Raw genomic sequence first — 24513 nt, forward strand, 5'->3', positions numbered from 1 at the left:
CTTCCTGTCCCTAAACCAAAACAGGAAGTGGGAAAAAATCCCTGCAAATTAACCGTGTCAATACCGGGCATTTTCACCCCCTTCCTTCCCAGACCAATTTTTAGTTTTCAGCGCTGTCGCACTTTAAACGACAATTGCGCGGTCGTGCAACATTGTACCCAAACAAAATTGACGTCCTTTTTTCCCCCACAAATAGAGCTTTCTTTTGGTGGTATTTGATCACCTCTGCGGTTTTTATTTTTTGCACTATAAACAAAAGAAGAGCGACAATTTTGAAAAAAACACAATATTTTTTACTTTTTGCTATAATAAATATCCCAATTTAAAAAAAAAAAAAACACATTTTTTCCTCACTTTCGGCCGATACATATTCTTCTACATATTTTTGGTAAAAAAAATCGCAATAAGCGTATATTGATTGGTTTGCACAAAAGTTATAGCGTCTATAAAATACCGGATATATTTATGGCATTTAAAAAAAAGAAAAAATTATTTATTTTTTTTTACTAGTAATAGCGGCGATCGCAATTTTTTTTCGTGACTGTGACATTATGGCGGACACATCGGACACTTTTGACACATTTTTGGGACCATTCACATTTATACAGCGATCAATGCTATAAAATTGCATTGATTACTGTGTAAATGTGACAGGCAGTGAAGGGGTTAACCACTAGGGGGCGGGGAGGGGTTAAATGTGTTTCCTAGGGAATGCTTCTAACTGTAGGGGGCGGAGACGCACAAGGGGAGGAGGCTGATCAGTGTTCCTCTGTTCTGGGAACACAGATCGCTCTCCTCTGAGCTGACAGGACGTGGATCTCTGTGTTTACACACAGAGATCCACGGTCCGGCCCGGTTAACTGGCAATTGCGGGTGCCCGGCGGACATCGTGGCCGCCGGGCACACCCACCGGGTCCCGAGCAACGCGGCGGGTGCGCGGAATGGATTCCCTTAACCACTTCCCTACCCGCCTATAGTAATATGACGTCCACAGATGGGATCTCCCATCCTGGGTGGACGTCATATGACAGGCTCGGGTTCCCGGCCGCCTAGGCCGTCATATGACGTCCACCCAGGATGGGAGATCCCATCTGTGGACGTCATATTACTATAGGCGGGTAGGGAAGTGGTTAAGGGAATCCATTGGGGCCCCCAGGCCATCAAGTGTCCCCTTTGGAAGATTTTTCCTCTATTACTGCTCTGAGGACAACTCAACATTTGGGATTTTCTTTCACTTTCACTTATATAGAGAGGGTAAATCTCCCTAATGGAGGCGCATCAAATCCCTCCCCCATCCCCCTCCACTCTGTTCAAAACTAAATGAAAAATGTTTGCCTTTAGTTATACTTTAATTACTACAATCTCACAATTTCAAATTACAGAAAAAGCTGAAAGTGACTTGGCTTTTGTACAGCTCCATACACACTTTCAGTTCCAGAAAGAAAGTCTGAATGCACACATTCTTTGTTCAGAAAACCTATTGTGCTCATGAATCTTGCACCATGGATGTACCCTGCATTAAATGTATCACACATCAGTTTATACATGCATAAACATTAAAAAAATAGCATTAAAATGGACCCCAAATCATATATTTCCCATTTCCTTGGGATTTCCAGCCTAAATGGTAAGTGCCCTACTGAATTAAATATTTCAAGATAAATAAAATCACCCATGGCCGTTCCAAAATTGGATAAAGGGCTTAATTCACATAGACATTACCACATGTAATATGTACTTTGCTGTGCACTATTTTCATCAACTTCTTGTGTTCTTATCTCCTAGTACTTTGATTATTTCTTTTATTGGGGAGGAATGTGATTTGCACCCATGGCTGTACTTTTTTTTGTGTATCACTAGCCCGCTCACACACACTCAACACTTAAATTAAATATCCATTAAAATATAAAAACAAGAACATTGTTTGTGCAGAACTATCTCATTTATTGTAAGAGTTTTTAGAAGTTTTACTAATGACTTTCAAGATGACAACATTCGGTATGTTGAAACTGTGCAGTGGTTGAGTTCAGAAATCAGCAAACGTCAAGACTGTCAGACAGCTGAATCTAGGAAAGCTTGAGTTTCAACAGCATTCCATTCATTTTTCAGAATTCTGTTTCACAAACTGTAAGAAAAAAAATATCCTTTTAACATAGATAACCTGACAAGCAGCATTGCTCTTCTTTACAAGTAACTTTGTAACAGATAGACTTGATTCAAATGAGATTAAGTGCCAGTTCACACCAGATGCAGTTCCGTGCGCTTTTTTTCTGCACTAAAAATGCATGCACAGTGTATTCCATGTATTAACGGCTCTAGTTCACACCACGCAGTCAGTTTCCGGTCAGTTTCTGGTGCAGAAATCTGGTGTGAACTGGCCCTAAGGTATATCAAACATATATTTTGTTGCAGTTTACCAGTCCTTAGGCCTGGTTCACATCTATCTGGTTTCTGGCCACTCCATTTACAAGGGTACAGCAGCTCATTCATTTAAATTGGCTGCTGTATCTCCTGAAAACTCAGGGAAAAGGTCTATGCACTATTTCCAAAAATGCAGCTGCAGGGAAACCGCATAGTGCAGTGCAGTTCCTAGTAGGGGAAACCTTTCTGTAGTTTCCAGTGCGTGGGTGTCATAACTTTGCAGTAATACTTTTATGGCCTGTCTGTCTCTTACCGGGTCTGTGTATCAGCCTTAGGGCTTGCACTCTCACACCTGCATGGTTAAGTAATCTTCCCTCAGTGTGGCTCCACCCTAGCCTCAATAGGAACCACTATTTAACACTGTGTTCTCCAAGCCTGCCTTGCCGAGCAATATTGTGTGTTTCGTTTCCTGTTTCCTGCTTGCCGTCTGCTCTACGTCTGTCTCTGTTACCGATCTTGGCTTGTTCTTGACTGTCCCTGCCTGCTTGTGACCCTGACCTTTGGCGTGTTCTCTATCTATCCTTGTCTGCTAGTCGTCCCGACCTTTGGCTTATCTCCTTACTATCCCTTGTTGTCCTGGGCTGCTGCTTCCTCTCTATCCACCTGTAGCCTACCGTGAGTGTGAGCTGGGAGACCCTGGGGGCCAGGACCTGGAGTCAGTTGCAGTCCAGTCCATCCTCACCACTAGAGGCTCTGGTGAACACCAGCTGGCTCTTAGACTCCGCGCCCTGGGGAATATTATGCTCTAGCTCCCAGTGGGATCTGTGTTGGTGCTCCAGTGGACCTGCCTTCCTGAACCACCCAGAGTTCCAACTGCAGCAGTCAGCCGTAGGATCCACTACCTTAGCGGTGCACTCCTGACTCCAACGGTGTGCATCTGTCACCTGGACTCAGGTGACCTGACAGTGGGGTTGCCATTAGGATTAATGGCACCCCCAAACATCTCCTAAGCAGTAGCGCTTTTTATCTATGGGTGCAGGAAGGTGTGTGCTTTCAACATTCATGTAACTTCCAGTGCACCAAACTGATATCTTGAAAGCTGTTATTAGCCATCCATTTATGTTTTGTGAACTACATAATATTTGCCACAATGCATTGAAGAAACGGAAATGTTTGAAGTACAAATCAGAAGAGCAGCCTTGGATGACAATGTTGCTATTCCATAGATCCATTACAGGGAGTGAGGGTTCTCATCCTAGTACAGGAAATTCGTTAGTGGCAGGGTTACCAGGTGAAAAGAAAGGAAAAAAAGCCTGAAAAAAAGAAAATTATTGCAGCCACCACACGTAAGGACTGGTAAGCTGGCATTTTTGTTTTTGGGTTTAGAGGCAAGGTTAATAAAAGGTTAATAAAATGTCAAAACAGGGTGCATAAAAACAAATCAAACAACAACTCCACTTTTCTCAAATCCCTTCCTGCCCACGTATCCTCAATTATACCCAAATTGTCTAATATGTATGTAGACTTAAGGTATATGTCTGGTAGAAGTTGGCTAGCATCAGCACAGATACTGAGCACTTGAAAAGACAGCAAATAATAATAATAGCAACACGGCAAGTTTTACCGTCCAAAATATTACAGTGGTGGCTGGTGCTCCATTTTTTTTAAAGGGGGGCCACAAACAATCCCGAGCCCACTCTTTTTTTAAGCCAATTAGAGCCTCAGGCTCTAACCATATGCTTAAAAAAAAAAAACCATTGAAATTCATGCGTCCGGCACCCTGCATGTAGATTAGGGGCCAGGCGCATGGATTACATGGGAGGTGCCCCTGTGCCCCTAATGGAGTGGCCGCCACTGGTGTATTATCTGAAAGACAATAGACACAAATTTTGTTCAATAGCTCTACAGAATGTGGCAGCTTAATTAGACCACAACATAAAAGGGAGAGATAAAGGCAGTTTAATATTGAAAAAAAAATTGAGTATTAATTGAGAGACAATAGTCAATACTGTGCAGTAGCTGGTCAGTATATGTACAGCTTGATTAGGCCACAATGTAAGAGGGAGAGATGAGATTTATCTTTAAATACACATTAGAGTGTCTTATTTCAGAGACAATAGCCACACATATTGTACAGTGGCTTGAGAGTATGTAATGAACATGGTTAGGCTGCAAAGTAAGAGGGAAGGACGAGGGAGGTTTTTATGCTGAAATAAAAATTAAAAGTGTATTATTTCAGAGACAATACTCACACATATTATGCAATGACTGCACAGTGTGTAAGCAGTGTCTTTAGGCTGCAACGTAAGTTGTAAAGTTGAGGCAGGTTGTTTGCCAAAATAAAAATTAGAGTGTAATATTTAATAGACAAAATCACACATATAATACAAGACAATATGTGGGAGGCTTCTTTAGGCTACAGCATAAGAGAAAAAGGGAGTAATGAGGCAGGTTTTATCCTGAAATAAAACATAGAGTATTATTTCTGAGACATTAGCCACACATATTGTACAGTGGTTGAAGAGTATGTAAGCATCTTGGTTCGACCGCAATGTAAGAGGGAAAGACGAGGCAGGTTTTATTCTGAAATAAAAATTAGGGTGTACTCTTTCAGAAGACAATACCCGCAAATGTTGCACAGTGGCTGGACCATATGTAAGTAGCTTGGTTAGCCCACAGTATAAGAGGGCAAAATGGGTCAGTCTTTATCTTGAAATAAACATTGGAGAGTATAATCTGAAAGATAATAGGCACAAATATTTTTGAGTGCCAATGCACTGGAATAGACTGAAACATGGAGACACAAGCTTTATTTACACTGCAGCTAACATTACAACATTTTCAGCTGAGGCCCAGCTGCAGAAACTTTATGTGTGGCACTGACATAGTGCTGTAGTACCAGCAAAAGAAATGGCAGATAACCCGTAAAAGTCGAAAGCACCTTTTTTTGGGAGGCGCCAAAAATGTAGTCAGTAGCATTAGCAGCAGAGGTTTCCTAATCATTGATGATTAGTTGTGGTTGATTTTTATTAAAGTAATCTGGTCAATAATGTCAAGGGACAGGCAGATGTGTCTCTCTGTAAGAAAATTACCTTTTGCAGTGATGGTCCTCTCAGACAGCACACTGGCTGCAGGACAAGCTAGAAGCCCCAGTACACAGGGCTTTTTTTCAGGGGGAATGTGGGGGAACGCAGTTCTGGCACCTCCTGGACTGACTGTATGTAATGGCAAGGGGTTCTGGGGTGTGCTGCAAGATACTGATGCTCACTGCTGGGGGATCTATTCTAGCTGGAGGGGATCTATTTTTGCAGGTGGGTCTATTGTTGCTGAGGAGGTCTATTGTTGCTGGTGGGGGACCTATTGTTGCTGGAGAACTACTGCTGGGGGGGTCTATTGTTGATGGCTGCCAGAGAGTCTATTAATGCTGGCTATGCGGAGATCTGTTGATGCTGCTGGGAGTCTATTGTTGCGGGGGGGGGGGGGATTTTGTTGTGGGTGGTACATTGTTGTTAGGGGGATCTATTGTTGCTGGCTGAAGGGGATCTATTTTACTGCTTTTCTTGATATCATTGCCAAATTCCATACAAATTACTTAGCACCACAAAATGATACTTGGTTCTGTATTGTTCTGTATTGTCTAAAAGGGGTGGTACTGGGAGGTGGATAGGGGATGGAACCAAGGAATGGTGCTCGGAGGTGGGTAGGGGCGGGTAAAAGGGGTGACTCGGAAAAGGGAAGTTCCTGCACTTATTGTCTGAGAAAAAAAGCCCTGCCAGTACATACTGTGTAAACTCAAGGCAATGGTCCAGTCTAAACACCCAATAGTTCATTACCTTGTCTGTAATCCTATGGTTGAGGTGCTTTCTGTGAGTGCCCCATGCAACCAGGCCTGCCTGTTGCAGTTTAAATAAACATACTAAATGTGTTGCCAAAGGCAGCCACTGTTGGTCCTCGGTCTAGGGATCTGATCGCACTATGCAGTGTGTGCTCCAAGAGCAACCCTAGAGAGATCCTTCTGCTAATCTCCATCCTTCTTGTCTCTTTATCAGACAAGATGCTGCATGTGTCCTCAAGAGCCATTGACATGATGGAAAAAAACCCTAGAGCCTCTCCTTGTCCTGTACTCACATAGATACTGATCTAGCCACTGCAGCATGGGAAAGTTTCCAGCAAGTGGGTATGTCACATATTAGATAGATGAAGGCAGATTGTAATGTCCCTGCATTTAGGCCTGGTAAACACTTGTGAATGCACACTTTTCTGGCCTGAAGCAGAACGTCCTGGAAGCCTGGGTAGCTAACCAGGAACTGCTGCATCACCAGGTTCAGGACATGCTGAGGGGCAGCCAGCTAGTTGGTACTGTTGTCACACACAACCTTACCTGGCACAAAATGCTGTGGGGTTAGCCACCTATTGCAAAACAAAATGGCAGCATTTTGCCTGGACCATTGCATGGGTTCTGGGTGTTAGGGCGTAATAGTGGTTCTGAGAAGTCAGAAGATGAGGCCACTTAGTGGTAAGGGGTACAGGTGATTGCGCAGTCACCGACACCATGATGTAAGAAATATAGCAACACCTCCAGCATGCACCCTACCTTGAATCCTTCCCAACCATCAGCATTTTCACCCAGTAGGCAGTAAAGGATTTGTAGCACCTCTGCCCATGCTGGATGGACCACGTGTCAATAGTCATTGGGTCACTGATAGTGGCCCAGCAACATGGATACTATAACTTTTCCATGCTAGTGGACTGAAGGGATGGACATCTGGGCAAAATAATGGTGACCGGATACCTGCCTGTATGGTGTAGTACAAGCCATAAGCTTACAGAAGGGGGCTGAGTCTTCAACTAGCAGTTTTGCCAAGCAAACATTGAGACATTAGGCATTGGGGTATGAGCAGCAGGAACAAAACAACCCGTCTCCTCCTTCTATATCCCTGGCACTTTTTCTCCCCATCCTCAACATGTGGTATGAGGAATTGTTGCACATCCATATACAGTAAGTGACTGATGGTGTGCTAAAATAATTCAGCTGAAACCTCCATGTTAGTTTACATGGCAATGGCAGGATTAGCAGAAGAGGAGTACGTAGAAAATGGAACATTTGCAGCAAGTGCAAACAACTGGCTGCTCTGTGGCTTGGAAGAGAACAAAGCGAAAGGCTTTGTGAGCCACTCAACTATCTCCTCCACATGCTCCAGCTCTATAGCATGGACTTCCTCCAAAAGAAATGGCAGAAGTGTTTTGCCTCTCAACGGGGTGGCGTGACCACAGCTTTGTCCCAAAGAACCTTTTGCCCTCTACTACTTCTGCATGCAGAACTTATGTCTCTCCCTTTTGGCCTGCCTGACATTTTGAATAAAGGGGATTAGCTATGGCAAAGTGGGAACAATGATGTGATCCTTTGGTGCAACAAAGACAGATGTTGATGAGACACTATTCTTAGAGATGTATTTGTACACTAGTACATGCCTATGACAACTGTTTGGTTGCACTGGTAAACTCTGATAGATGTTGAATGGACGCACTCTACTGCCTCGTACACACGGTCGGATTTTCCGACTTAAAATGTGTGATAGGACCTTGTTGTCGGAAATGTAGGCTCCATCACACATTTTCCATCGGATTTTCCGACGCACAAAGTTTGAGAGCAGGCTATAAAATTTTCCGACAACAAAATGCGTTGTCGGAAATTCCGATCGTGTGTACACAAATCCGACGGACAACGTGCCACGCATGCTCAGAATAAATAAAGAGATGAAAGCTATTGGCCACTGCCCCGTTTATAGTCCCGACGTACGTGTTTTACGTCACCGCGTTCAGAATGATCGGATTTTCCGACAACTTTGTGTGACCGTGTGTATGCAAGACAAATTTGAGCCAACATTCGTCGGAAAAAAATCCTAGGATTTTGTTGTCGGAATGTCCGAACAAAGTCCGACCGTGTGTACGGGGCATAATACTACTACTACATATGTTTTTGGCAAAGGTACACTGTGACAGATGTTGATGGGACACTAGTAGTACACCTAACCTAGAGACAACATTTTTAGAAAGGAAGAATGACCATCATCGATTTTGTTTTCTAATTCAAATTGATTCGAATTCGTAAGGATTTGAATTTTGGATTGTTATTTCGGTCAGGTCAGGTAGCCCTTGTACAATGCACATATATGTTTAATTTAAACACCAGAACACTGGACACTTCTTTGCTGCCTGGGACAGTTTTCAGCTTTCACATCAGATGTTGCTGGGACACTGGTATTAGAGATGTTTTTGGGTATGGGTACACTAACAGATTTGTTGGTACACTGTGACAGATGTTGATGGGACACACACACATAATTTACAAGTATGTGGTGGATGTTCTGCTAACAAAGGGCAGTTTTGCCTGTATCAATAACAAGTTCATGCTGCCGACCCAAAAACAACAAAAGGCTCAAGAAAGATAAAGTGAGAAAACCCCAATAAAACCCCAAAAATGACCGCAGAGAGAGGGACCCAACAGCAACACAGCTATTGAAAGGACTATTGTGTCTATGCACCCCAAACACATGAGATTACGCAGTAATATGCAGTCTACCACAATGTAATTCACAGTAATAAATGATAATGTAGCATTGTATAGCAGTAACTAACTCTCCCTGATCACACACTATCAGCCCTCCCTCTCTATTCCAACACACATCGACATGTGGCTCCTGAGAACCTTGCCTGGATCCATATAAGTCCTGATTATTGACCTTTCTAAGCCACCTGCCCACAGTTTAAAAGCCAGGAAGCATATTATTAATAGCTGATTGCTATGGTGATGAACAACCGCATTAGCCTGTAGTTTTAGCAAACCTGTAACTGATTTGGGTTCCCCGAAAAACCCATGCCTGACCCGAACCCGCACCTCACCTCTAGTTCCAAAGTAATGCCAGGGACGCACCCACATTAACTGACTCAAACGTCAGAGACTCCTATGGGTCAGGTTAAATAACCTCCTGGATAAGAGGAATTCAGGCTGCGTATTACATGTATATTGCTCCTTATTATTTCTATTTCTATTTTTAAATCAATATTTGATACTATTTTTTAAGATGAAAATTTTCAGTAAATTTTGCAGTAAATATTACCTTTTACTTGACTTAAAAAGGAATAGGAACATACATCAACAACCAACTTGTTGTTCAGTTACATAAAATTTACCTTCTTCGTCCTCCTCTGATTGAGACTCTTGGGACTTTTCGTCTTGCTTTGGCTCTTGCTCTTCCTGTGGATTTTGCTCTTCCTGTGGATTTTGCTCTTCCTGTGGATTTTGCTCTTCCTGTGGCTTTTGCTCTTCCTGTGGATTTTGCTCTTCCTGTGGGTTTTGCTCTTCCTGTGGATTTTGCTCTTCCTGTGGATTTTGCTCTTCCTGTGGGTTTTGCTCTTCCTGTGGGTTTTGCTCTTCCTGTGGATTTTGCTCTTCCTGTGGATTTTGCTCTTCCTGTGGATTTTGCTCTTCCTGTGGATTTTGCTCTTCCTGTGGGTTTTGCTCTTCCTGTGGATTTTGCTCTTCCTGTGGGTTTTGCTCTTCCTGTGGGTTTTGCTCTTCCTGTGGGTTTTGCTCTTCCTGTGGATTTTGCTCTTCCTGTGGGTTTTGCTCTTCCTGTGGGTTTTGCTCTTCCTGTGGGTTTTGCTCTTCCTGTGGATTTTGCTCTTCCTGTGGATTTTGCTCTTCCTGTGGATTTTGCTCTTCCTGTGGGTTTTGCTCTTCCTGTGGGTTTTGCTCTTCCTGTGGGTTTTGCTCTTCCTGTGGATTTTGCTCTTCCTGTGGGTTTTGCTCTTCCTGTGGTTTCTGTACTTCTTCTATAGGTTTTTCTGGGACTATTAGTGTTGGATTTTTATAGCACCAAATTACTCCTGAAATGCTGGAGTCGAAGCAACATCCTTTTTGTATGCACTCATCTCTAGGGATACCTCCAAAGCCACAGTCAGTCCGCTGATTTGGTGCCAAGGTGCATTCCGCTATTCATAAAAAGTGAGATTCATTTCAGATCATAAAATACATTCTCAAACCGAATCTAAATCATAGCAATGTACTTCAATATGTACAGTGGGGTTGCTGCAATCTAGCTAAAATTAAAAGCCAGTTCAAATAAAACAACATTTTTTATTTAAAGTGGACATGTGGGATGTGTGTAGTATGTCCTATCCTTCTGACCCTCTGCCACCCCCCCTCCCCTCCAAACTTGCCAGCAATTCCCAACTGTCAAAATGGTAAGTACAGAGGCTGTAATAGCTGCTGCTGTAAAAAAACAGACTACCTTACACAGTGTTTATAAACACTGTTCAAACGAAAGTTAGAGAGAGAGACAAAACACAATTATTTTATTCATCTGCAAACAAAAGGGACACACTTCAATATGCATGCTATGTCCATTAAAGCAATAAAAAAACATTGTATAATAAACTCCTTTTTTAACCCTTATCAGTCCTAAATAACTCCTTCTTACCCTTCTCCTCTAAACTATTTATACTTATTTTCCTGCTGATTCTTTTTATTACCTCTTAATATTTAAGCTTTTTTTTTTTTTTGTGTTGTTCATTAATTTTTTTTTCAGTGTTGCATTAAAAAAAGGCACAGCATTGGAGAAAAAGGGCCTTAAAATTAATTTGTAAATAACTTTGCAATGGTATGTATCAGAATCCTAATTTTAGCGTCAGTGTAAAATGGAACTCGGTGTCTGCCAGGACCCACCGAACGTTCAGGACACAAGCAGAACGGCGGTCTGCCTATGTAAACAAGGCAGACTGCCGTTCTGTCAGTAGGGAAGGTATTGATCCTGTGTTCCTGCAAAGCATGAACACGGATTTCTGCCTTCCTCTAGTACATGCACCTCCCCCACAGTAACCAAGCACATTTTAGGCACACAGTTAACCCTTTGATCGCTCCTGATGTTAACCCCTTCCCAGCCAGCTTAATTAGTACAGTGACAGTGCATATCTTTAGCACTGATCACTGTATTAGTGTCACTGGTTCCTAATAAAGTGTCCAAAGTGTCAGTTAGGTGTCCGATTTGTCGCAGTCCCGCTATAAGTCAATGATTGGCGCCATTACTAGTAAAAAAATATATATATATCCCATAGTTTGTAGACGCTATAACTTTTGCTCAAATACATCAATATACGCTTATTGGAACTTTTTTTACCAAACATACAGTATGTAGCAGAATACATATTGGCCTAAATTGATGAAGAAATTAGATTTTTTTACATTTTTTATTGGATATGTCTTATAGCAGAACGTAAAAAATATTGTTTTATTTATTTATTTATTTTAAATTGTCGCTCTTTTTTTGTTTATAGCGCAAAAAATAAGAACATCAAATACCACCAAAAGAAAGCTCTATTTGTGGGAATAAAGGACATCAATTTTGTGCCATATCACAAATAATGGCCTGGTCATGAAGGGGGGCAAAGTGGTTAAGTAAGAATTTATGATATTGGTCCCACTAGTAGGGAGCCTCGAAAATGAATAAAAAGCCATTACTAGATTAACCCTTTCACGCCTAAGCCTATTTCTGACATTTGTTGCTTACAAGTTCAAATCCATATTTTTTTGCTAGAAAATTACTTAGAACCCCCAAACATTATATATATATATATATATATATATATATATATATATATATATATATATATATATATATATATATATATAATGTTTGGGGGTTCTAAGTAATTTTCTAATTTTCAGAAAATATAATATTAGCAGAGACCCTAGGGAATAAAATGGTGATCGTTGCAATATTTGATGTCACATGGTATTTGCGCAGCGATCTTTCAAACGCATTTTTTTGGGAACAAATTCCATGAATTTATAAAAAAAATAAACGGTAAAGTTGGCCCAATTTTTTTGTACAATGTGAAATATGATGTTACAACGAGTAAATAGTTACATAACATGTTATGCTTTAAAATTGCGCACACTCGTGGAATGGCGACAAACTATGGTACCCAAAAATCTCCATAGGCGACGCTTTAAAAACAATTAACGGTTACCAGGTTAGAGTTACAGAGGAGGCCTTTTGCTAGAATTTTTGCTCTCAATCTGACGATCGCGGCGATACCTCACATGTGTGATTTGAAGACTGTTTACATTTGCGGGCGCGACTTACGTATTCGTTTTCTTTGCTGCGCGAGCTCGTGGGGATGGGGGCATTTTAAAAATGTTCCTTTTTTTCTCTTATTTATTTTATTATAGTTTTTTTACATTGTCGCTTTAAAAAAAAATAAAAATCTGATCATTTTTATTGCCGTCACAAGGAATATAAACATCCCTTGTGACAGTAATAGGTGGTGACAGGTCTTCTTTATGGAGGGATCGGGGGGGTCTAAAAGACCCCAAACCCCTCCGTTGCACTTCAAAGTATTCAGATCGCCAAAAACGGCAATTATGAATACTGTCATTTTTTTAAAAATCGGCGCCATTGGCAGCCGAGTAAACGTTGTGACGTCGCTTCCGGGATTTTACATCGGAGACTCGATCTGAGCCGAATCCGGCTTTGTTCGGGTCTCAGCCTAGCCGGCGGACGCGCCGCCTGGTGGATCGGGTCTCCTGGTGGGACGGAAGGCCCGGGAAGTTGTATGAGGACCCTTAAAAAGGGACACAAATACCCCCCGGTACAGTGGGACTTTAGGGGCGAACAGAAAGAAAATTGCGTATCATAAAATATCATTTATTTATAAAGATAATTAAAAAGCATGTATAAAAACATGACCACAATTAGGTGGTCCTGGTGGGACGGAGGGCCCGGGAAGGGCGGCGGGAGGGGTCGGGGGTCCCCTCCTGCTCCTTTAGGATAACAGCCAAGCGGCTTTTAGCCGCATCGGTTGTTATCACTAAAAAGCCAATTGGCTCTAAAAAACGGTCCAACTGCAGGCATCACCCCAGTATACCCCCTCAAGCCATGAATGCAAATTTGTGTACGATCGTCGTGAAGGGGTTAAGCTCACCAACATCTATCCTTAACAGAAATATCAGTTTTGGGTGAGAAAACCCCTTAAGGAAAAACATTGACGAAACGAAAATCCAGAGATTTTGGCAAATGTTACCAGTTTGGGGAAATGCATTGGAATTATAAGGGAAGACATTAAAATGACTGAATCCAGGACCCTGCATTCACTATATCTGGTCTCCCACAGTACACAGAACATGGAAATGTACCGTAATTATTTTAGTAAATATAAACTGCTAAATACCTTTTCTCATCAGCAGTATATTAGTGTCTTGTGACTTCTATCAGTGTCTGGTAAAGCTTGTAGGAGGAGTTTTCATTCTCCTCTGATGGTCCTATGAGGCTGCAGGACCCCTGACCGTCTGGACCAGGGATCCTCAAACTACGGACCTCCAGCTGTTGCAGAACTACACATCCCATGAGGCATTGTAAAACTCTGGCATTCACAGACATTACTAGGCATGATGGGAATTGTAGTTCCTGAACAACTGGAGGGCCATAGTTTGAAGACCCTTGGTCTGGCCCTGTGCTGATCACATGCACCATCCCAAAGAAAAAAGAAAAAAATCTCTCTATCAATACACACCAAACTGAGCATGTTCAGAGTGATAAGGCTCTGTCTTAACAGGAGATGGATTGGGGACAGTGGAAGAAGGGGAGGATCAGAGCAGACAGGATCAAACAGTCTTTTTACACAATGTAGAGTATCCACAGTGAGTATAACAAACATGCTTTACTGCATACACAGTGATTTTACTGTTGTGGGTTTAGTAACATGTTAAGTTGTTTTTATGGGTGCAGTTGGATTTTGGGAAGGTCCCTTCAACTATCCTGGACCTGTTAAGGTGCCAAGAAATGGCTCCTCATTAGCCTCAAAATTTTACTTTTTTTTTAACAGAAAGAAAAAAAACAATAAAAAACTAAAAATAAAAAAAGGGAAGGTCCCTTCAAATATCCTGGACCTGTTAAGGTGCCAAGAAATGGCTCCTCATTAGCCTCAAAATTTTACTTTTTCTTTAACAGAAAGAAAAAAAACAATAAAAAACTAAAAATAAAAAAAGGGAAGGTCCCTTCAACTATCCTGGACCTGTTAAGGTGCCAAGAAATGGCTCCTCATTAGTCTCAAAATTTTAATTATTTTTCAACAGAAAGAAAAAAATAAAAACAGCAAAAAAAAAAAAATTAAAAAAGTACAATAAAAACACCTAAAGCAACACATATTATCAAAAACATAAAAAAGCAAAAAAAAAAAAAAAAAAACCACAATAAATGAAAAGAACAACCCTAATTGCTGAGTGATTTGCCTAAATCACTCCACTGGCCCTAATGACTAGTATTTTCCCCACAACGCTATAAGAATAGATCTCCCCCGTGTTATGGCAAAGAAGGCCCATATACTCACACTGCACTGGGTTGGAAGCAATCTGTGACACCTGGAGAAGAACCAAGGTAAGGCTCAGAATCACAGCCCCATGTAAAGCCATTTTCATCTGTTCCTCGGTAGCTCAGAATACCAATCCCGTGCTCGTCCTGCGCTGTCATTTTATAAAGGGCCATTGTTTTGTCTCCATACAGAAGCCTGTTTACCTAGGGAGCTTTTATTTTTCCTTATAATCCACGTTATTTGGTCTCAGGGAAGAAGACTAAACACAGGTTTTCCCAGCAGATTATTGGATTTAGGAGTGTTTACTCATCCTTTACTTATACACTCAGGAAATAAACTGTCTGAATACACTATATTACCAAAAGTATTGGGACGCCTGCCTTTACACACACATGAACTTTAATGGCATTCGAGTCTTAGTCTGTAGGGTTCAATATTGAGTTGGCCCACCCTTTGTAGCTATAACAGCTTCAACTCTTTTGGGAAGGCTTTCCACAAGGTTTAGGAGTGTGTCTATGGGAATGTTTGTCCATTCTTCCAGAAGAGCATTTGTGAGGTCAGGCACTGATGTTGGACAACAAGGCCTGGCTCACAGAGTCCTCTCTAATTCATCCCAAAGGTGTTCTATCTAGGGTTGCCACCTAATCCCTTTAAACCCGAACACATATGAATTACACAGGTTCTGTGGCTGATTAAGGTGGTAATTAAACTCACTTGGTGCCTTACCTGCATTTAATTAGCCTCAGAACCTGTGTAATTCATATGTGTTCAGGTTTAAAGGGATGAGATGGCAACCCTAGTTCTATCGGGTTGAGGTCAGGACTCATGCAGGCCAGTCAAGTTCCTCCACCCCAAACTCGCTCATCCATGTCTTTATGGACCTTGCTTTGTGCACTGGTCCAAATCATTTGGTGGAGGGGGGATTATGGTGTGGGGTTGTTTTTCAGGGGTTGGTCTTGGCCCCTTAGATCCAGTGAAGGGAACTCTTAAGGCGTCAGCATACCAAGACATTTTGGACAATTTCATGCTCCCAACTTTGTGGGAACAGTTTGGGGAGGGCCCCATGGAAAGCGGCTCTACATGCGAGCACTCGATTGAAGAGCAGCCAGGAGCGCTGCCGGGGCACCCCAGAAAAGGAGGATCGGGGCTGCTCTTTGCACAGAGCAGGTGAGTATGACATGTTTGTTATTTTTTAAAAAATGAACCTTTACAATCACTTTAAAGTGTATGTACAGCCAATTTATTTATTTTTTTTGTGGAAAGGTGTTACAACTCCTGTTGGTTTTTTGCTGACATTCAGAACTCTGTTAGGGATTGTTTATGTTAGGATTTTGCTCTGACGAGTGATCGCGGCTGCATTTTCAGAGACCGTTTGATATTATCCAATGAGGCCTCCTTACCACCTGTTTTATTACCTAAAACCTGCACCACAGCGCCGTTAACCACATACATGGTTGCAGGGCAGTTGCTGCGCTCTCAGTCCTAGCCAATCACAGTGTTTACATAATCAGGCAGTACCTCCCACCCCTGGGCGTAAAGACCTGCTGCCGAATCACGTACCTGTACGTCATTTGACTTCAAGTGGTTGTACCGGAGTGATGCCTGCAGTTGCAGGCATCCGCCCGGTAACATTTTTTAGAGTCAACAGTTGGCTCTCTTGTACTAACAACCAATGTGGCTAAGCAGCCTCTCTATTATGTCCCCTCCCGCTGCTCGCCCGGGCTCTCCTGTCCCACCAGGAGACCCAAGCGACCAGCCGGCACGTCCACCAGCTGGCCAGAGACCCGAAGAAAGCCAGAATCGGCTTTGATTGGGTCTGCGCTGCAGTAATCTGGAAGTGACGTCATGAAATCACTTCCGGATTATTGGAATCTTAAAGCGCCCCTCCTGAACCATACCAGGCCGCATGTTCTCGACATGGGGGGGATGGGTGCTTTGGGGCAGGGGGGGTGAATGAGTATGGGGTACATTGTACCCCTACCCATTCACCAAAAAAAAAAAAAGTGTAGTGTTAAAAAAAAGAGTAAACATTTTTTGACAAGTCTTTTATTAAAAATATCATCTTCTTCTTTCCCGCTTCTTCCTCCTCCGGGCTTCCCCTTCTCCAGCTGCTTCTTCCTCCGCTCTTCTTTCTTCTGTCTTCTTTGTCCGGTGTTCTTCTTCCTCTGCTGACGCTCCCGCCGATGACCCTCCTCCGATGCTGTGTCCCGCTGATCTGTCTGCGCCGATGTCAAGCATTTCTTAGATAATGATGGGGGCGTGCCAATCGGATTACATCATTTGGAGGCCCCACCCCTTGTGACGCCATAGACCCATCATGCCCCAGGTGGTGACGTCACAAGGGGCAGGGCCTTCAGATGACATAATCCAAAGACTCTTCTGGGAAGGCTGTCCACAAGGTTTAGGAGTGTGTCTATGGGAATGTTTGACCATTCTTCCAGAAGAGCATTTTGAGGTGGGGCACTGATGTTGGATGAGAAGGCCTGGCTTGAAGTCTCCGCTCTAATTCATCCCAAAAGTGTTCTGTTAGGTTGAGATCAGGACTCTGTGCAGTTCCTCCACCCCAAATTCGCTCATCCATGTCTTTATGGACCTCGATTTGTGCACTGGTCATGTTGGAACAGGAAGGGGCCATCCCAAACTGTTCCCACAAAGTTGAGAGCATGAAATTGTCCCAAATGTCTTGGTATCATAGACGTGCGCACAGGGTGTGCCAGGTGTGCCCCGGCACACCCTAATCACCCTGTGTGGTGCAGATTCCTCCTGTTTAGGAGACCCCTGATACCTGATATTTCACCAAAGCCCCCTAATGGGGCTCCTATAAAAATTGTAAAAAATAATAAATAAAAACCACTGACACCGTCAGTACATATACACATGCACACACACACACATATGTGTTTGAGCTTTGGGGTGCACACCCTAATGCAATAGGCTGTTCACACCTATGCTTGGCATTCTGATGCCTTAAGATTTCCCTTCGCTGGAACTAAGGGGCCAAGTCCAACCCCTGAAAAACAACCCCACACCATAATCCCCCCTCTACCAAATGATTTGGACCAGTGCAAAAAGCAAGGTCCATAAAGACATGGATGAGTGAGTTTGGGGTGAAGGGACTTGACTGGTTCTGACCTCAACCCGATAGAACACCTTTGGGATGAATTAGAGTGGAGACGGCGAGCCAGGCCTTCTCATCCAACATCAATGCCTGACCTTGCAAATGTGCTTCTGGAAGAATGGTTAACCACTTCACCCCCGGCAGGATTTACCCCCTTCCTGACCAGAGCACTTTTTGCGATACAGCACTGCGTCACTTTAACTGACAATTGCGCGGTCATGCGATGTTGCACTCAAACAAAATTTACGTCCTTTTTTTCCCCACAAATAGAGCTTTCTTTTGGTTGTATTTGATCCCCTCTGCGGTTTTTATTTTTTTGCGCTATAAACAATAAAAGAGCGACAATTTTGAAAAAAAAGCAATATTTTTTACTTTTTGCTATAATAAATATCCCCAAAAAATATATAATTTCTAATTCTAATTTCTTTCTCAGTTTAGGCCGATATGTATTCTTCTACGTATTTTTGGTAAAAAAAAAAAAAAAATCGCAATAAGCGTGTATTGATTGGCTTGCGCAAAAGTTATAGCGTCTACAAAATAGAGGATAGATTTATGGCATTTTTATTATTATTTTTTTTTATACTAGTAATGTGATCACTGATAAGCAATTTGTAGCGGGACTGACACTTTTTTGGGACCAGTGACATTTATACAGCGATTAGAAATGCACTGATTACTGTATAAATGGCACTACCATGGAAAGGGGTTAACACTAGGGGGTCGATCAAGGGGTTAAATGCGTTCCCTGGGGAGGTGTTTCTAACTGTGGGGGGGGGGAATGGACTGACTGGGAGTACAGAGAGATCGCTGTTCCTAATCACTACGAACAGACAATCTCTCTCTACTCCCCTGTCAGAACGACAATCTGTTTCTTTACATTGACAGATCCCCGTTCTGTCTCTCTTTGGTGGATCGATCACAAGTGGCCGGCGGACAACGCGGCCACCGGCCAGGCGCATTGGCTCTGGCGGAGCACTGAGGGCGTAACTCCAGCCCTGTGCGTGCGTCGACAGTATCTATTGTACAAAGCGACGTGCACCTACGGCGATTCGCTCAATAGAGCCAAACTGCCGCAGTATAACTACGGCGGCTGGTTGGCAAGTGGTTAAAATGATTCACAAACTTGAGGCACCCCATTCTAAAATGTAAAAAACATTACACAGCAGTAACCACGTACGTAGACCACCCAATGTTAGAGGTAATTTATTCTTCCAAATTCCCCTTTGCATGCTGGTACTATCTTCGGTTGCTAGGATGCCGATGGCTAGAAGGTTTCTAATTTACGTAACTAAAAGGTAGGCTTGATCCACTTTCTAGCTTGTATACAATTTTTGGGAAATTTTTAGGAATTTTGCCAAGGCACCTCTGGGGAAACCTGAAGGCACCCTGGGTGAAAAAGGCTGCTTTAGAACCCACATTGCTAGGCTGCAGAACAGGAGTGACAAAGCACCCCTATGCCCCGTACACACGATCGGACTATCCGACAAGAAAACCGTGGATTTTTGTTCGAAGGTTGTTGGCTCCAACTTGTCTTGCATACACACGGTCACACAAATGTTGGCCAACAATTACGAAGGTAGTGACGTACAATACGTACGGCGAGCCAATGTAATATCTCCATTACGAGCTAGTTTTACAAGACCGAGCGCTTTCAGCTCGTCCTTGCTTCCGAGCATGCGTGTTTTTAATTTGGACTTTTGTCCGGCGGACTTGTGTACACACGATCGGAAGATCCGACAACACACATTTGTTGGCGGAAAATTTGAGAGCACGCTAGCCATTTGTTGGCGGAAAATCCGACAACAAATGTCTGATGGAGCATACACACGGTCGGATTCTCCGCCAACAAGCTCACATCCAACATTTCCCGTCGGAAAATCCGATCGTGTGTACGGGGCATTAGGGTGCCTTCACATATGCGGACCGTTCAGGTCAGTTTACTAGGCGGACCTGAATGGACGCTCCATGTACCTCTATGGAGTGACGGATGTCAGCACTGACATGTCCACTGACATCCGATCCGCTAAATCCAGACAGAAGGAAACCCATCTGGCGGATCAGATGAAAATGGACAGGCGGATCTGTTTTCATCTGATCCCCCATAGAGCAGAGCCGGGCTCTGACAGCTTCATCCCTGCACAGTGAGCGGAGACGGACCTGTCATCCTCTGGCTCAGCGGGGATTAACAGAGCAATCCCTGCTGAGCAAGCGGAGTCCGTGAAAACGGACAGGAATGTGTGAAAGAGCCCTAACTTACCAAGAAGGGTACTTCTATCTTAGGAGGAATTACAGACAAAAGATACATTTTTGCAGGTTACTGCTCAGGCACAGTTCGCACTTCTAGATGTTCCCTATAACTCAGCAATCACATCTTCACATTTTGAGTTCAGCTCCACTTAACTTCATAGATCAGACAATTAAGATACTTTCTGATCAAACAAATAGGATCCTCCCATGATTCTCTATAGTATTGACACACCGATTCACATCATTTTTGGAAAACCGACATTAAGAAAATGTAACATTTCATAGAGAGTAATCCTACATTCAGATGGAACATAGACTCACGACTGGCCTCTCCTATGATTTTCAGATCAATTTATCTATCTCTTAAAGAGATGTGTAAACATCAATATAGGAAGCTTATACATCTATCACACTCAGAAAATAAAGTTGATAAACTCACATGTAGGTGTGGGTGTGGGACCAGCTTCAGTCTTCATAAGCCAAACAGATCCCAGGATGAAAACTAAGCCCAAAAAAGTTTTCATGGTTACTGTAACACAATATGTCGGTGACTAAGAATAACAACGCGGTTCTGAAATGTCCGGAGTATTTATATATACTTGAAGCAGGTGTACCTTTCCTGAACCGTGTCAAAAGTTCTTCTCATTTCCCAGTAATCCTCACTTGAAATTGTGTCAGATGCCAACTCTCATCATAATGTTTACCAACAGATGAACAATGGGTTCAACAATGCTCTTTTCTCATCTGTGTTCCGGTGAATACAGTTACTAAAGTGGTATGGAAAAAAGGACCTAGAGCCATGACAGCCAGCGCGGTCACTATGGAGACCAGTGGTGGATGGTGCCCAGGAACATTAGGTGACGGATTAGTGCCTAGAACTGGCAGTGTAATTGTAGCAAAGAGATGTGGAATTATAGTTAAAGCGTATCAAAAAAACAATCTAATCCCAAATAATTACTGTATGTGGTGCATTAAGAGTACATGGTTCGTTCAAAGTAATGGGTGGATTTATAACCAAAAAAGCTTACAATGACTCTAAAATGGTCATTCTAAAATGGTCATACAGATAGGCATCAAATGGTGGTCTTTCTGGGTTAATTGAGCAGTGGGGCTGCCTTTGGGTTCCCCATAATGAAAGCAGCATCCCTAATTGCCGAATTGGTTATGGCAGAATTGATAGATATTGGCACGGTGGACATACTTGAGGTAGGTGTACCTTTTCTGAAAGTTCTTTTCATTTCCTAGTAATCCTCACTTGAATATGTGTCATGCCAACTCCCATCATAATGTTGAACAACAGATGACCAATGGGTTCAACAATGCTCTTTTCTTATCCATGTTCTCATAAAATACTGTTACTAAGAAAGGTGGTATGCAAAAAAGGACCTAGAGCCTTGACAGCCAGTGCAGCCACTATGGAGACCAGTGGTGGATGGTGCCCAGGAACAGGAAGTGATGGATTAGTGTCTAGAACTGGCAGTGTAATTGTAGCAAAGAGATGTGGAATAATTGTTAAAGGGTGTAAAAAAAAATCTAATCCCAAATAATTATGTGGTGCATTAGCATATACATAGTTCATTTAAAGTAATGGGTGGACTTAAAAAAAAAAAAAGCTTACAATGACTCTAAAATAGTCATTCTAAAATGGTTATACAGATAGGCATCAAATGGTGGTCTTTCTAGGTTAATTGAGCAGTGGGGCCACCTTTGGGCTCCCCATGGTGAAAGCAGCATCCCTAATTGCTGAAGTGGTTAAGACAGAATTGTTAGATATTGGCACAGTGGATGGGCAGATGATACTGCTACCTTTAAAGGGAAATTAAAGTAATTAGTAAAAGTAAGGTAAACTTTTTTGTTTGTTTCTGAAGGAATGTAGAAGTGTTAAGTCTTCAGTCAAGTTTCTATTGTTGGTTGAAATATTCATCCTTCTGTTTGTTTTGGTAACCATTGTCACTGAGACAGGATGTGAAGGGAAATCCAGACTTGTAGAGTTGCCGTGAGAGAAAAAGGTAAGGGGAAAACATCATACAGGGCAAATGTTCCATTGACAAAAAAAGGAATTTTCCTCACTTTAAGGATATTTTTTTTTTCATTTCTTGTTGCATTTTCCAGGACAGGAAGTGAAAGGAAATCTCTCTAACAGTTCACACCAGTCTGACATCCTAAGCTTTGGTATACCTTTCACTGGTGGTACTTTAGGGTCATGTTTTGCTGAGAGGCTCCTGATTCTTCCAGGATTTTATTAAGTTAATCTGTTTTTAAATTTGGAGGGACTTTCTCTTTTTGAGATTGTAGGCAGGTTAATATGCCAGTTAGGCGCTGTCCTGGCCAGAAGTGTAGGAGTTAATGCTTGCCTCGGTTCTTTGTTCTTTTGGCGGGTTCTTCTCTGGGACTGGCCCACTAATCCTGTGAGATATAAATATGAGGCAATGGTCTGATACAAGAGTTTCGCCCCCCGACAAAGATCCAGTGGAGAGGCTACAAGAGGTGGGAGAGATCCAGTGCCACATTAGGTTCGATGCCTGTAAGGGACTGAGACAGAGTGACACCCGCAAGAAACAAAAGAATATCCACTGCCTAGATGTAAATTCAACAAAACCTGGGGTTCGTCCCGAAGACACCAGCTCTGGAAGAATGCCACTGAAGAATGCTGTATAACACAAACACTACCTTTGCAGGTGTGCCCTCACAGCACATAAACCTGTAGTTAGAGTTCGGGGAATTAGGGGAGAATTATGCTTTTCAATGTCGGACTCTTTGCAAGGGTGGGCGGGGGTAGTCCTGCTTGACCCATTCACCGGGCCTATAATGTTGATCTGAAATATGGCTCTTTTTTTTTTGTCTAGTTTTTTCTAGAAATATAGCTTCATATTGGATCTATTCATGGTTGATCACTTCAATGTATTTTCTCATACCTGATTATGGACTTTTTATGGGTCCATGCTCGGACCCCCTCTTGCTCCATATACAGCATGTTATGGTTGCCCCTATTTGTACATTGACTATGCAGACAGTCCTAGTTTTGTATTTGACTTTGTTTACTTACAATGTCCCATTACTAATTGAAATCTTAATTTAAAAAAAGATTGAAACAGAAAATGTGTTTGTGGTGTATTTATTTGAAACTCAGGGCAAGATATACAATACTATTCAACTGGCCAGTGGCCAGAAAAGACATTGCTCATTTCTCTTTTTCCTACCCCAAAATGGCCATCCAACACATAAGAATGGGTCAGACTCGGTATCATCCTTGAGTGGGGCTGAGGAACCACCAGCTGCTCCTCAACTTGCTTCCATTCCTTTTTTACATGATACAGTAATAGGGCGTACACACGGTCGGACTTTGTTCGGACATTCCGACAACAAAATCCTAGGATTTTTTCAGACGGATGTTGGCTCAAACTTTTTTTGTCTACACACGGTCGCACAAAGTTGTCGGAATTTCCGATCGCCAACCACGCGGTCATGTACACCACGTACGACGAGACTAGAGAAGGCCGGTTCAGAACCAAGCGCGGCACCCTTTGGGCTCCTTTTGCTAATCTCGTGTTAGTAAAAGTTTGGTGAGAGACAATTCGCGCTTTTTCAGACTTGTGGCTTTCAGATCGTTTTCTGCCGTTCAGTTTGTGCTTGTGGGTTTGTATCTGCTCTTCAGTGCGTGCAGGAAGTTCCACGTGACTTTAGGTAGTCATTGTATTCTTGTTCGTTCGTTACTGGTTTTCAGGTCGCTCTTCACAGGCCTTGCTGTTCTTCAGTGCGTTCTGTTACTTCGTTCTGAGCAGCCGACCGTTTTCTAGCCATGTTTCGTATGCGTACTCCTCGTAGAGTTCGTGCTGTGCGGTAGCTTGGTGTTGGGGTCCTGACCTTGACACAAGTCCAGTCCATGAACAGGGTGGGGAGGAGTTCATGGACCAAGAATTGGTTGCTTCAGCGTGACCAGTTCTCTCATATGCCTTTGCTCTGTGAGATCCGTGAGAATAATCCTGATGATTTCAGAAACGTTCTCAGGATGACGGACCCCGTGTTTCACCGTTTGTTGGCTTCACTGACCCCCTATATCAGCAGGCAGGATACCTGCATGAGGCAAGCCATCACTCCGGAGCAGAGGTTGGTCGCTACCCTGCGGTATTTGGCGACAGGGAGAAGCCTGCAGGACTTGAAGTTCTCGACAGGCATCTCCCCCCAGGCTCTGGGGATCATTATCCCAGAGACCTGTTCTGCCATCATCCAGGTCCTGCAGAAGGAGTATATGAAGGTAAGATTTTTATCCTTTTATATCACATTTTATTGTATTAAATGTTTGATAATATCTTGTATTTCTTTCCTCATTCCCTAATTACCATGATTGTAATATGCTGTGAATGTCCCCTTTGTTCTCATGCATGCTGGATTTTTATGTAATTATTATTTTAGGT

The 24513-nt window shown here is 42.7% G+C and overlaps 1 protein-coding gene across 2 annotated transcripts; it reads right to left on the reverse strand.

The window, feature by feature from the left end:
- Positions 1–1920: 1920 nt before the first annotated feature.
- Positions 1921–20690, reverse strand: LOC141129318 (uncharacterized). Of its 2 annotated transcripts, none has more exons than XM_073617272.1 (3): positions 20538–20690; positions 9556–10356; positions 1921–2125 (listed from the first exon to the last, which is right to left on the reverse strand). In XM_073617272.1, the coding sequence occupies exons 1-3, from the start codon at positions 20620–20622 to the stop codon at positions 2106–2108; spliced, it is 906 nt and encodes a 301-aa protein (XP_073473373.1). In that variant the 5' UTR covers positions 20623–20690; the 3' UTR covers positions 1921–2105. The 2 variants fall into 2 exon arrangements, with proteins under 2 accessions (XP_073473373.1, XP_073473372.1); XM_073617271.1 differs by lacking the exon at positions 20538–20690 and adding an exon at positions 14752–14909.
- Positions 20691–24513: the final 3823 nt, after the last annotated feature.

This window comes from Aquarana catesbeiana, linkage group LG02 (assembly GCF_042186555.1).
Source record: "Aquarana catesbeiana isolate 2022-GZ linkage group LG02, ASM4218655v1, whole genome shotgun sequence".
NCBI classification, from domain to species: domain Eukaryota; kingdom Metazoa; phylum Chordata; class Amphibia; order Anura; family Ranidae; genus Aquarana; species Aquarana catesbeiana.